The sequence below is a fragment of the Artemia sp. Qi Xiang Cuo genome, chromosome 4 (genome assembly GCF_049724085.1).
Source record: "Artemia sp. Qi Xiang Cuo chromosome 4, ASM4972408v1, whole genome shotgun sequence".
Taxonomy (NCBI): domain Eukaryota; kingdom Metazoa; phylum Arthropoda; class Branchiopoda; order Anostraca; family Artemiidae; genus Artemia; species Artemia sp. Qi Xiang Cuo.
This window is the reverse complement of record NC_142797.1, coordinates 74,247,605-74,258,532: the sequence shown is the minus strand read 5'-3', so window position 1 is coordinate 74,258,532 and position 10,928 is coordinate 74,247,605. Positions and strand designations below refer to the sequence as shown.

Sequence of the window (10,928 nt, the reverse complement as noted above, 5' to 3'; positions counted from 1 at the left end):
TGTCGGTCAAAGTTTTTGATCCACCTTTTGCGCGGTCTTCCCCGTGGTCGAAGTCCTTTAGTTGTACCTTCAAGTGCGATCTTGTGCAGGCGTTCGAGATTCATTCGCTTTACAGTCTTGTGACTTCAGCCTTCTTTTGACTTCTTCGTTTGTGACAGGGTCAGTATATCTGATCTTGGCTATCCGGCGCAGACATCTCATTTCGAACGCAAGGAGGTTTCACTCGTTTTCAGCTTATAATATCTAGGTTTCACACCTATACAGAGTAATGTGTATGATCAGACTGTTGAATAGATGCACTTTCGGATGGTTCGAAAGGTGGCTAGATTTCCTGATCTTTGATAGTCTTTTGAAGCTAAAGCTGGCAAGACCAAGGTGGCGTTTAATGTCGACAGTGTGGCCGTTGTCACCCGTCAAAATTCCAAACGGCTTCATTGCTTGGGAGATGTAGTCAGCCTGACTCTGGAGTTCTTGGGCAGCAGTGGACATCAGGTCGATACCATCCGCATATGCTAGTTTGTCAATTAGGATTCCTCCTATTCTGGCTCCATATTCTACGGGTATCAGGAAGGGGATGACATGCAGAGACAGGTTAAACAAGTGCGGCGAGAGGGTACATGCATTCAGGGCTCCGTATGTTGTTGAGAATTCACCACAGAGCCCGGCAGTGGTCAGTATTTGACTTTTGAATTGGTTGTACACGTCCTCAGTGATTTTGACTATTTCATCTGGGATACCGCTGTGTCTTAGAGTATGCCAAAAGCCTTTCCTCTATATTAGGTCAAAAGACTGTCGGAAGCCAAATAAGAGCTGATAAAGGTCTCTGTTAAACTTGATGAACTGTTTCATCAGCAGACGCACAGTAAAGATTTGGTCAATAGTTGATCGTCCCGATCGAAAGCCAGCTTGATACTCGCCAAGAACATAGGCAGTGATTGCTTGAATTCTGCGGAGCAGGATCTTGGTTAGGATTCTGGTTTGGGGGCTAGTGAGGCTGATGGGCCGGTAGTTGTCACATGCTTTATTCGAGCCTTTTTGTGTTTTAGGACTATTGCTGCCTTGCACCACTGCTGCGGGACGTTTCCAGTGGACCAGGTGGCTGATACAAGACTGTGGTATAGGTTGATAACATCTTCTGAACCAACATCTATCAGTTCAGCAGTAACACCGTCTGGCCCTGGAGCTTTGCATCACTTTAGGGCTTCTATGGCCACTTTGGTCTCGCTTCTAAGTTGAGGTGGAGGGGGGTCTCAATCTATGATTGGGATGAGTTTAGGACTAATGGGTCGGCCATTACTTCAGGGTTCAGTTTCTCCTCAAAGTATTCCTTCCATCGTTCGAGCTTCATCTTGGCATCATTGATGTCGCTCCCCTGCTTGTTTAGGATTAAGGGCATTGAAGGATCTTTTTTAGAGGATAGCTCTATGGCTGTTTTGAAGAGCTTGTGGCTGTTGAATTTTATGAACTAAGTTTCACAGTTCTTTCATTTTTCGGCGATATGGTTAAGGAATGCCTTCCCGATATCACGCTCAACTTTCCGTTTGAGATGTTTGTATGTATCTCGGCTGTTTCGGTCATATTTGTTGTTATGTTGGCGTTTCTGGGCACACAATCTAATTATTTCTTCAGTGATCCAAGGCTTTCCGTCTTTGGATTTTGTACCAAAGATGTCGCTTGCAGTCTCGAGGATTGCAGAGGTAACATGTTCAGCCAAGCGATCGATCTCTTCGTGAGTTGCGAGCGGATTGGATGTATTCAGGATGTTACGGAATTTTCTAGACAGGCTGGAGATTTTTGTGGCTTTTTTGGTTGGGTCTCGGAGGAGTTCCGTTCGGAATCTTGGGATTTTTCTGGTTTTTGGAAGACGTTTCAACCTCACCTTGAGTTTGGACATCAAGAGTGTGTGGTCCGAGCCAAAATCTCCACCGGGGAGTGAGACAATGTCCAATACAGATGACTTACAATTTCTGGATATAAGGACGTAGTTGATCATATTTTCGGTGACTCCGTCATGAGATCTCCATGTTAACTTTCGGCTCTGTCTGTGCTTAAAGGCGGTATTGGTGATGTAGATTTCATTCTCCATGCGGAAGTCAAAGAGCCGTTCTCCCCTTGCATTAAGACAGCCATGTCCGTTTGGGCCCATGATATCTTCTTGACCAGCATGGGAACTGCCAACTATCACATTAAAGTCACCAAACACGATAAGTATATCATTTTTGGGGATCTGGTCAGTGACTCTTTGTAGCTGGAAGTAGAATTGGTTGCACTCCTCTTCACTTCTGGCGGAAGATCGCTATTCTTTCCGATACAGGAGTGATGGTCATTAATGACCTTTTAGCGTCCGGAGAGAGGATGAAGCCGACACCCTGCTGATGAACACCATCAGTACGTCCCGACTGTAGGAAAGTGGTTCCAAGGATGTTTTTTTCATCTCCGATTCGAAGAATGCGCGTTTCAGACATACCGATTATATCCCACTTGTATCTATCAATCTCTTCCAACACCAGATCAATTTTGCTAGGTTTAGCTAAAGTCCGGGTATTTAGTGTACCAATATTGAGAGTGTTTTTCGCCGATAATAAACTCTCATCCCGTCTGGGAGTCAACCTAGGCCTATGGTGGTCGTCGGCTTCACCGTAGGTGGTAGCAAATTCATCATCATTATTCACGTTTCTTATTAGCATCAAATCGCAAAGGTCGTCGGTTTCCCCGGACACGGTAGCACTTCTTTTTTGATCTTTTGTGGCTGTGTTCATATTTTGAAAAGATATGGTTTCTTGCCTAATTCATTGACAGCGGCTTGCCACTCCTCTCTGTCAACTTGCAGAGGCCGTTGTCCAAATCTGGATCTCCCACCCTTTCGTAGTTGTCCTCCTGGAGAGGATCCTCCCACGATGGTATCCTGAAGTACCATACAATTTGACCCATTAATGAAATAAGGTTCGTAAATAGCGGGACGTGTCCACACGCCGGTGGGACCTGCTCAGTGTGTGTCAGGAGGGGCCTTCTTCCCCCTCCACGTGTATTTATGACCCCGGGCGAGGGTACCCCAGTTTCAATTATGAACCCTCAGGGGCTAGGTCCACCTTGGTCCGCGCCTCCCTTTATGGAGGTACCCGACATATCTGTAGGACATTCCCCTATCCGCCACTTGGGGACACGCTGAGTGGCCTGGGGAGGGCCTCTACTGAGAAGTGACTCAGTAGATTCTCAGAAGGTGCTGATTTAATCAATCATGAATGATTGTTTAGGTTTTAGAGGACAGAAAGTGCCAAAGGAGAGAAGGATTCTTTTTGGCCCTTACAGATTCATTATCAATGATCTTTTTTCTGTGAGCTCTTAGCTCCTTCGCGAATTTTCTTTTTGTGAACAAGCAAATTGAATTTACTACCCCCGGTCGGGGATCGTCCACAAGAAATCCAAGGTTGAAGCCAGAATTTAGACTTAGAATGGGTAACCACTAACTCTGGATTTTCAGTCCAGCCAGGAAGGGTAGGATGACGGGGTGTTCTTGGAGGGACGGCAGCTTTTTCAGCACAGTGAAGGGCATAGCCAATTTTTGCGCCATATATGTCGACTGATAGTTGTGTTTCCTCCTTTGAAAGAGCAGCCAATCTGGAGAGAAGATGGAAAGGGACTCGGATCTTACTATGGACTCTGGCGGCTTTATCTTGAAATAAAACAGGGTTAATTATTAGTAAAGATGGTGGGAGCAGTGAAGATGTTAAAAATCGAATAGTCAAGGCTCAAGGTGTTTTTTCACAGTTAAAAAAAGTTTGGAAGAATTGGAAGATAAGTCTGCAAACCAAGTTTAGAATATTAGAAGCTACAGTGATGACAGTGGTCAATATGGCTCTGAAGCATGGACGCTCCGTAAAGCGGATGAAGATTTGCTAGATGTTTTCCATAGAAATTGCTTAAGGATTGTTGTGGGTACTCGGCTGACTGACCGTATTTCAAACAATAGGCTATACGAAAAATGAGGTTCAATACCGCTCTCTAGGGTTATAATGAAAGAAAGGTTGAGGTGGTTAGGGCACGTAGTGCGGATGAAGGATGACAAATTGCCGAAGATTGTTCTTTTCGGCCAACCGTCTAGGGCTAAACGGAAAGCAGGTCGTCCCCGTCTGGGGTGGGAGGACGTCATAAGGAAAGATTTGAGGGAAATGGGAACTTCGTGGGAGGATGTTTTAAAAAGGGAGGCTTTGTATAGATTGGGATAGAGGAGGTGCAAGTGCAGGTGTGATAGCCTCAGGCGGCTTGGTGCTGCGGTGAGTTGTTAGTAGTAGTAGTAGTAGTAATTTTACGCCAATCATACAAAGCAGCAGTGTAGAAGAACCTAGATAAGAGTGGTTCAGTCAAATCGCAATTGCATTCACCAACTAATATGCATTGAAGGCTTAAGAATCTAATACAGTTAACACACTAGCCGAGTTTATCACTAGAAAAAGTGAAAATACGCTCTAAACGCTTATTACGGGAATTTGTTCGCAAATATACATTATTAAAAACACAGCCTTCAATACAAACCACTAAAAAGTTTTTATTATTTTCGAATACATTAGATTTTAGAGTCGAACGAACGAAAGTGGCAATACCACTGGAGGATTGCCTTTTTCCACTTAGCTGCTTCGCTGAAACTGTATAAACCGAAACTGAACTAATAAAACTAGGAATACTTTTACTGCGGCTTGTGATGAAATGTTCTTGTAAACAGACAACTTCATTTTGATCAAATATATCATTTAAAATCGGAATTTTATTCGCGAAGGAGCCATTAATATTTCACGATACATATTTAACTGCAGAAGCTTCAGATGTCAATTCTTTTATGGTTTACTGTTTGAAGGGCATTTTACACTATAGCACGTGTGACAACCGATTTTGGAATCAACAAAGAATGTCGACTATCTGCATCGTTCATCTCGTGCAGAACGATGTTCATTTGAGCCACATCTAGAGCATAAAGATTCAGCCGTACACCGGGAAGCGAGGTGATTGATTTTGTGACAGTTATAGCACCGTCTTGGCAAGAACTTAGACGGATCAGCAGGTAGACGCTCGTAGCCGATAATCACCAAAACACTCAGGAATTGTTGGAGCTCACTAAAACTGTCAAAATATAATATGAAAGAACGGGATTTCCCGCACTGTTCAATCTTCGTGCTATTCGGGATCGGATTTTTTAGTCCATCACAGTTAATATCCTCAGGGACATTTCGTAGCACAGCTATGTGCATGGGTTCTCGAACAGTTATTTTGAGATCGGGCTTGGAAAATTTTACTTTCTCAGCGATTTTTGCTGCTGCAGCTTTCGACCTGACCACAAGCTTCCATTCGTTTGCAGATTTGGGAAGTTCACTTATGTCATTTTCATTTTCACAGAAACTATCTATGAAAGCTTTAATTGTTTGCGTGGTCAAAAGACCATTCGTAATATTCAGCTCAGTATGAAGGATTCGCTCTGCCTTTATATTGTCTTCATGTGCATAAAAAGCAACATACGCTTTTTCGACACAGTCCAATTTTATTCCATCTGTAAGTGCTCTCGTAACACAATTCAAAAACGGATTCAAAATAATTTCACTTTCAGCCGTCGTACGTCTAAGCCTAGTCAAATCTCAATGTAAAGTCACTAAACAAAGACTTACCCGCTAGAGGGGCTTTTTAATTCCCCCCCCCCCCCCCACTTTCCAATAAACTTCTTCTAAATATCCAAATGAAATAATCCAATCAAATAAAATAGTTGAAATACGCAGTCAATATAGGCAAAAAACGGTTTTTTTTAACAGATAATTCTCTCAGAAAACAAGAGGTGTTCACTGAATGAATACATGAAATGGGTTGCGAGAAAACAAAAGTATCATGACTGCAGCAGTAGCTGCAACCTAATAAAGAATGAACCATTCTCCATAGCAGCTACAGGTTTAAAAAAACATTTCCAAAACAGCTGTCTAGTGAGAAGAATTCGCCACTTCAACCTGACCCAGGACTGATAACTATAGTTTCAATCAATGTTTAACAGTTGAAATTTATTGTGAAAACAAATTTATGCAAATTTTGAAATACAGCCTGGCACACCTCGATAGTAACGTCTGATCGAAACAAATAAATATACAAATGGAGTTATTATAGTCAAAATACCAAAAAGATTTACAGTCCCTTACCTTGAACAACAAGATAATTCACAGTTTGCATGGGTAGTGCTATGTGTCTCCTTTTTTCACTCCTTTCTCAGGGCTGATCGCATCGAACTGGTGGTTGTAGAACGTTCGGTGAAAGCTCATTTGAAAAAGAATCACCATCTTTAGTGTCCTTTTGAAGTGGAAAAAAAGAGAGCGTGCCTCAGCAAAGTTGGGTTTCCTGCCATTTTGTGCACTAAAGAAAAAAATTTTGCGAAAGGAGACCTAAAAATGCTGGGGAATGTATGATCTAAAAGAGCCAATCTATTCTCACCGTCTCAAATTCCAAGCGTGAAACTTTAAGTTCCACATATTGATCAACGATTCAAAAGCATGACGTGAATGACACAGTGAGTTCCATGCTTGTTCATATACTAAATGAAAAAAAAAAAACAATAACAAATTTTTCAACAGAACTGAAGGAGCAACATTAAAATTTAAAGGAACATAAATTGTTCCAGTGAGCTGCCCCCTCCTCAATTCCTTACTCTTCAGGTCTAATTTTTTTTTAGTACTTCACCAAAGCTTCTTAATCATTTAAACGAGGATTGTGTTTCCGGAGTTATTCTTAAGGAAGTGGGACATAAATTCACATTTTGGTGCAAAGAGTGAGATATTTAGGAGGTTTGAAACCCCCTCATATACTGAATAAATTTTATTCGGTTTAAGTGTTAATATTTCACCTAACCTTCAGTTATAATTTTTTTTTATATTTTTTAATAATGCCGGGAAATCTGCTTGCGCCCCTTCAAAATAATTCCCTTCCCACGAAAAACTTCTCAATAGAAAGTTCCAACCACATAAAATCTTCTTGGTAATCCAAAAACGATAACTTAATTGCTGAGCCCTCCCCCCATAAAATTTCCCGTGGGCAATGCCACCTGGACTTTCATTTAAAAACACATATTTTTGTACTTCCGATAGTTTTTTAAATCATGCAAAAAATTCTCTGTGATAATCTTTATACCGAAAATAACCCCCTCATCTCATTTGAAAGTTACTCCTGCGGAAAATTCCCCCGTGGAGAAATTTGCTCGACTAAAATCCTTGCATGGAGACTATTCTGCGGAAAATCCCCCCCCCCCGCCCCTCCGCAGAAAAATTCCCAGGAAATATGCAACCCCACTAACAATTTTCCCCAGACATTTCCGTGGATGGGGAGTGGGAGGGGGACTAGCTGTCTTTAATATTTTTGGTAACGCCAAAAGGTCACTAGGACTGTGAATTTCCGTTAGAATGAGCGTCTCACAAAATTTTCTAGGACCTTTGGTTTGTTTTATCGCCCCCAGGGAAAAAACAAATAAACACACATCCGTGATCTTTTTTCAGGCAAAACATACAAAAATTCCATGTTTTTGCAAATAGGAGCTTGAATCCTCAACAGTAAGGTCCTCTGGCATGCTGAATCAGATGGTTGCGATTTTCATTAAGATTTCTTTGTTTTTCCGGAGTGTTTTCCTCTTTCTGAGAACCCCGCAAATTTTCTCAGGCTCTTAGCATTTGATAGATAGCGTGAAACTCACATATTAATGTGGATTAACTAATGTATTTTGTATATTTGGAATCGATATTAAAAGATAATTTTTTTATGTATCTATTGTTACCGAAATTCTGTGTTCAGAATTTCTGAAAACAGAATTCTAATCCAGAAATATTGCGTATAGGCCCTTTTGACAACCAGGACTCATATAGCCGTATTTAGATTTAGTTTACATTTCCTGGAAGTTCCAACTTATTAATCATAGTCGTTGCTGAGATATTGCAGCTACGACCGTTAACAACTAGGACGCATGTAGTATTTTTCACTTCAGTGCCCCTATCATAATTCTCTGAATGTTTCAACTTAACACCCTTCCCTAACTGTTCTTGAAACGTTGAAATTATGCCGTTTGACAACCTGGATACTTATTGTCTCCTATGATTTTGTTTAATATCCCCCTTAGCATTCAATGAAAGTTTCACCTACAACCCATAGCCGCACTTAAGATCAATACAGATACTCAAATATACTCCTTTTTCAAAACTTTGATGCATCTAGTGTCTTTTGGTTTAGTCTAACTTCCCCCTCAATATTCCCTGAAACTTTCAGCCTAACAATTTTATTAATTCTTGAGGTATTACAAATAAGCCGTTTTGACAACTTGGATGCACTATGCCACCTTGACAAGCAGGATGAAGTTAAACTCTTTTTATTTAGTTCAATAGTTCTATTCGGAATAGTCGAAGTTCCACAAAAATTTGCAATCACATTCGTAATTACAGTAGTAGTAGTAGTAGTGCTAATACTAGTATTTACAGTCGCAAGAAGTGGCGGATTCAGTCAAGAGTTTCAGTCAAGTAGTCAAAGTCGGAAGTATTTTTAGTCTTAAGCATTCGCAGTCACAGGTAAGCACAGTCACAAGAAGTCACAGTAGCTGCCAAAATTGGTCCCAAGCCATAAGTAGTTCTAGTTGAAGTTGATAACAGCTACACTTTCAAGTAATCGCAAGCAGTCATAGTCATAGTCACAAATAGTCATAGTCATAATTAGTCGTAGTTGCAGTCACAATAGTAGTAGCAATATCGGTCCTGCAAGTTTCAAGTTAATATTCTTAGCCGGTCCTCAGATACAACAGATAGAGCCTTTTAATATCGTAAATGCACAAACCGTTCTCTGATTTGGTTTAACATCCCCTCGTCTTTTTCTGATGTTTAATCTTAATACCTTTAGGCTTTTCTTACCCAACCAGGACGAAACATTCCTCCCCCCTTCCCAATGATAAATCCTGTATGTAAACACATTGCATAACTTACGACCAATTCCTTGGGAGCTCTTGAAGGCATGGCATCCTCAGAGGCATAGTTAATAGACCTTTTGACTATTTTGAACAAACATGCTATTTTGTAATTTTATTCAGTGTTTACTGGGGGGATCTAAGAAGGACAGGGTCGGAATTTTTCTTCCCAAGCACTGTTCAACATGCCCTTGAAGTATCAAAATCCCCTGAGCTGTTGCTGTTGAAGTATCTGTTAAGGTAGCTGTTGCTGAGATTTTGTTCATGTTCCTATTGACAATCAGCACGCATATATTGTGTTTTCGCAGTAGCTAGAAGTCGCAGTCACTAATAGCCATTGTCAGAGTCACTACCAGTGGCAGTTGTAGCCACAGAAGTAGTAATTGTGGCCCATGAGGTTTCAAGGTAATGCCCTTAGCTGCTGCTCAGATATTGTATATCCCCTTGTCGCTGGCCCGGATGCACACAGTGTCTTTTGATTCTTTTCAGCATCCCCCTCAACATTCCCTGATGTTTAACCTTAATATCCTTAGTTTTTTCGGACTCCCAAGTAGAACCCTATCAGAAGGTCCCACGAGTACAAAATTCGGTTATCAAAAGAACGTATCTCCGATCAGTACACCAAATATGGGCATAGCCTCCCTAGGGAGAAAGATTGCGTAATCGGTCAATGACCTCTTCCTTCAAGGTCGATTTATTTGATGTTTCTATGTGTAATAACTCCGGGACGAAGGTTGCACATGCGCATTGAATTCTAACGAGAACAATGTTATTGATCTAGGACTCGAGGGGGAAGTGAATTTCCGAGAACTTGATTGCGTAATCAAAGTGTGTCAACAACAACAAAATCGACCTTGACATTCGCTGAGAGCGTGCACTTACAACAACAACAACATCGACCTTGGAACACCTGTGCTGTCGACCTCAATTCACCTATCGTGAATCAATAATTCCCGTTAGAAACAACAAATTAATTTCCCCTTTCTTGACATATCAATCAACCAATGACATCATCTGTCAGACTTTAAAAATTTTCGCATAGAAACGATTCTCCAGGAATAGATCCAAGTCATTAATGTCATTGCCTCGGAAACAACTCTTTTGGTTGAACTCCAAAGGATATTAATAAGCAAACGCTATGGAAACAGTTCTCCAAGAAATCTTAGCGATGAATTGTTTTAGCGCGGGAATCAGGTTTCTTATTAATTTGAAATGCGTTAGCGCAGAGATGCCAAACAAAAGGAACACGCTGAAATTACGTTTAGGGATTATTTGGGCGAAACTGTTTTAGACAGGTTATGGAACTATTTCGGCGAAACAGTTAGAGACATTTTGAAAGAAGATTTTAGGAAAGATTTTAGAAGAGAATTTAATGGTGAAACTCTGTGGTCGTTATAATACACAAGTTTCATTTGAACAGTGTTGTGAGGTCCTCTAACCCAACCCCAAAGGGTTCCAATCCTCCTACCCCAACCCCGAAGGAAGCCCCCGGTCCTCAAAGGCCACCCGGGCTCCCCAAGGGCCAACCGGCCCCCAAGGGTCCCCCGGGCCACCAAAGGTCCTCCCCCGGTCCCCAAAGGTCCACTGGGCTCCCAAAGGCACTCCCCCGGTCCCCAAAGGTCCCCGGACCCCCAAAGGCCCTCCCCCGGCCCCCCAAAGGCCCATCGAGCTCCCAAAGGACCAACGGGGTCCCAAAGGCCCTCCACCGGTCCCCCAATGTCCCCCAGGGCCGCCCCTGGCGCCCCGCCCCCCCAACGCCCCCCCCCCGCCCCCAAAGGTCCACTGGGCTCCCAAAGGCACTCCTCCGGTCCCCAAAGGTCCCCGGACCCCCAAAGGCCATCCCCAGGCCCCCCAAAGGCCCATAGAGCTCCCAACGGACCAACGGGGTCCCAAAGGCCATACACCGGTCCCCAAATGTCCCCCAGGCCACCAACTGTCCCCCGGACCCCAAAGGCCCTCCCCCGGCCCC

General features: G+C 42.5%; 2 protein-coding genes across 2 annotated transcripts; both read right to left on the bottom strand.

The window, feature by feature from the left end:
* Positions 1–1,483: 1,483 nt before the first annotated feature.
* Positions 1,484–2,146, bottom strand: LOC148953427 (protein CFDP2-like). The gene has a single exon (XM_089087959.1). The coding sequence runs from the start codon at positions 2,144–2,146 to the stop codon at positions 1,484–1,486; it is 663 nt and encodes a 220-aa protein (XP_088944085.1).
* A 130-nt stretch (positions 2,147–2,276) lies between these two features.
* On the bottom strand, positions 2,277–2,759 carry LOC148953426 (uncharacterized). The gene has a single exon (XM_089087958.1). The coding sequence runs from the start codon at positions 2,757–2,759 to the stop codon at positions 2,277–2,279; it is 483 nt and encodes a 160-aa protein (XP_088944084.1).
* Between the last annotated feature and the right edge of the window lie 8,169 nt (positions 2,760–10,928).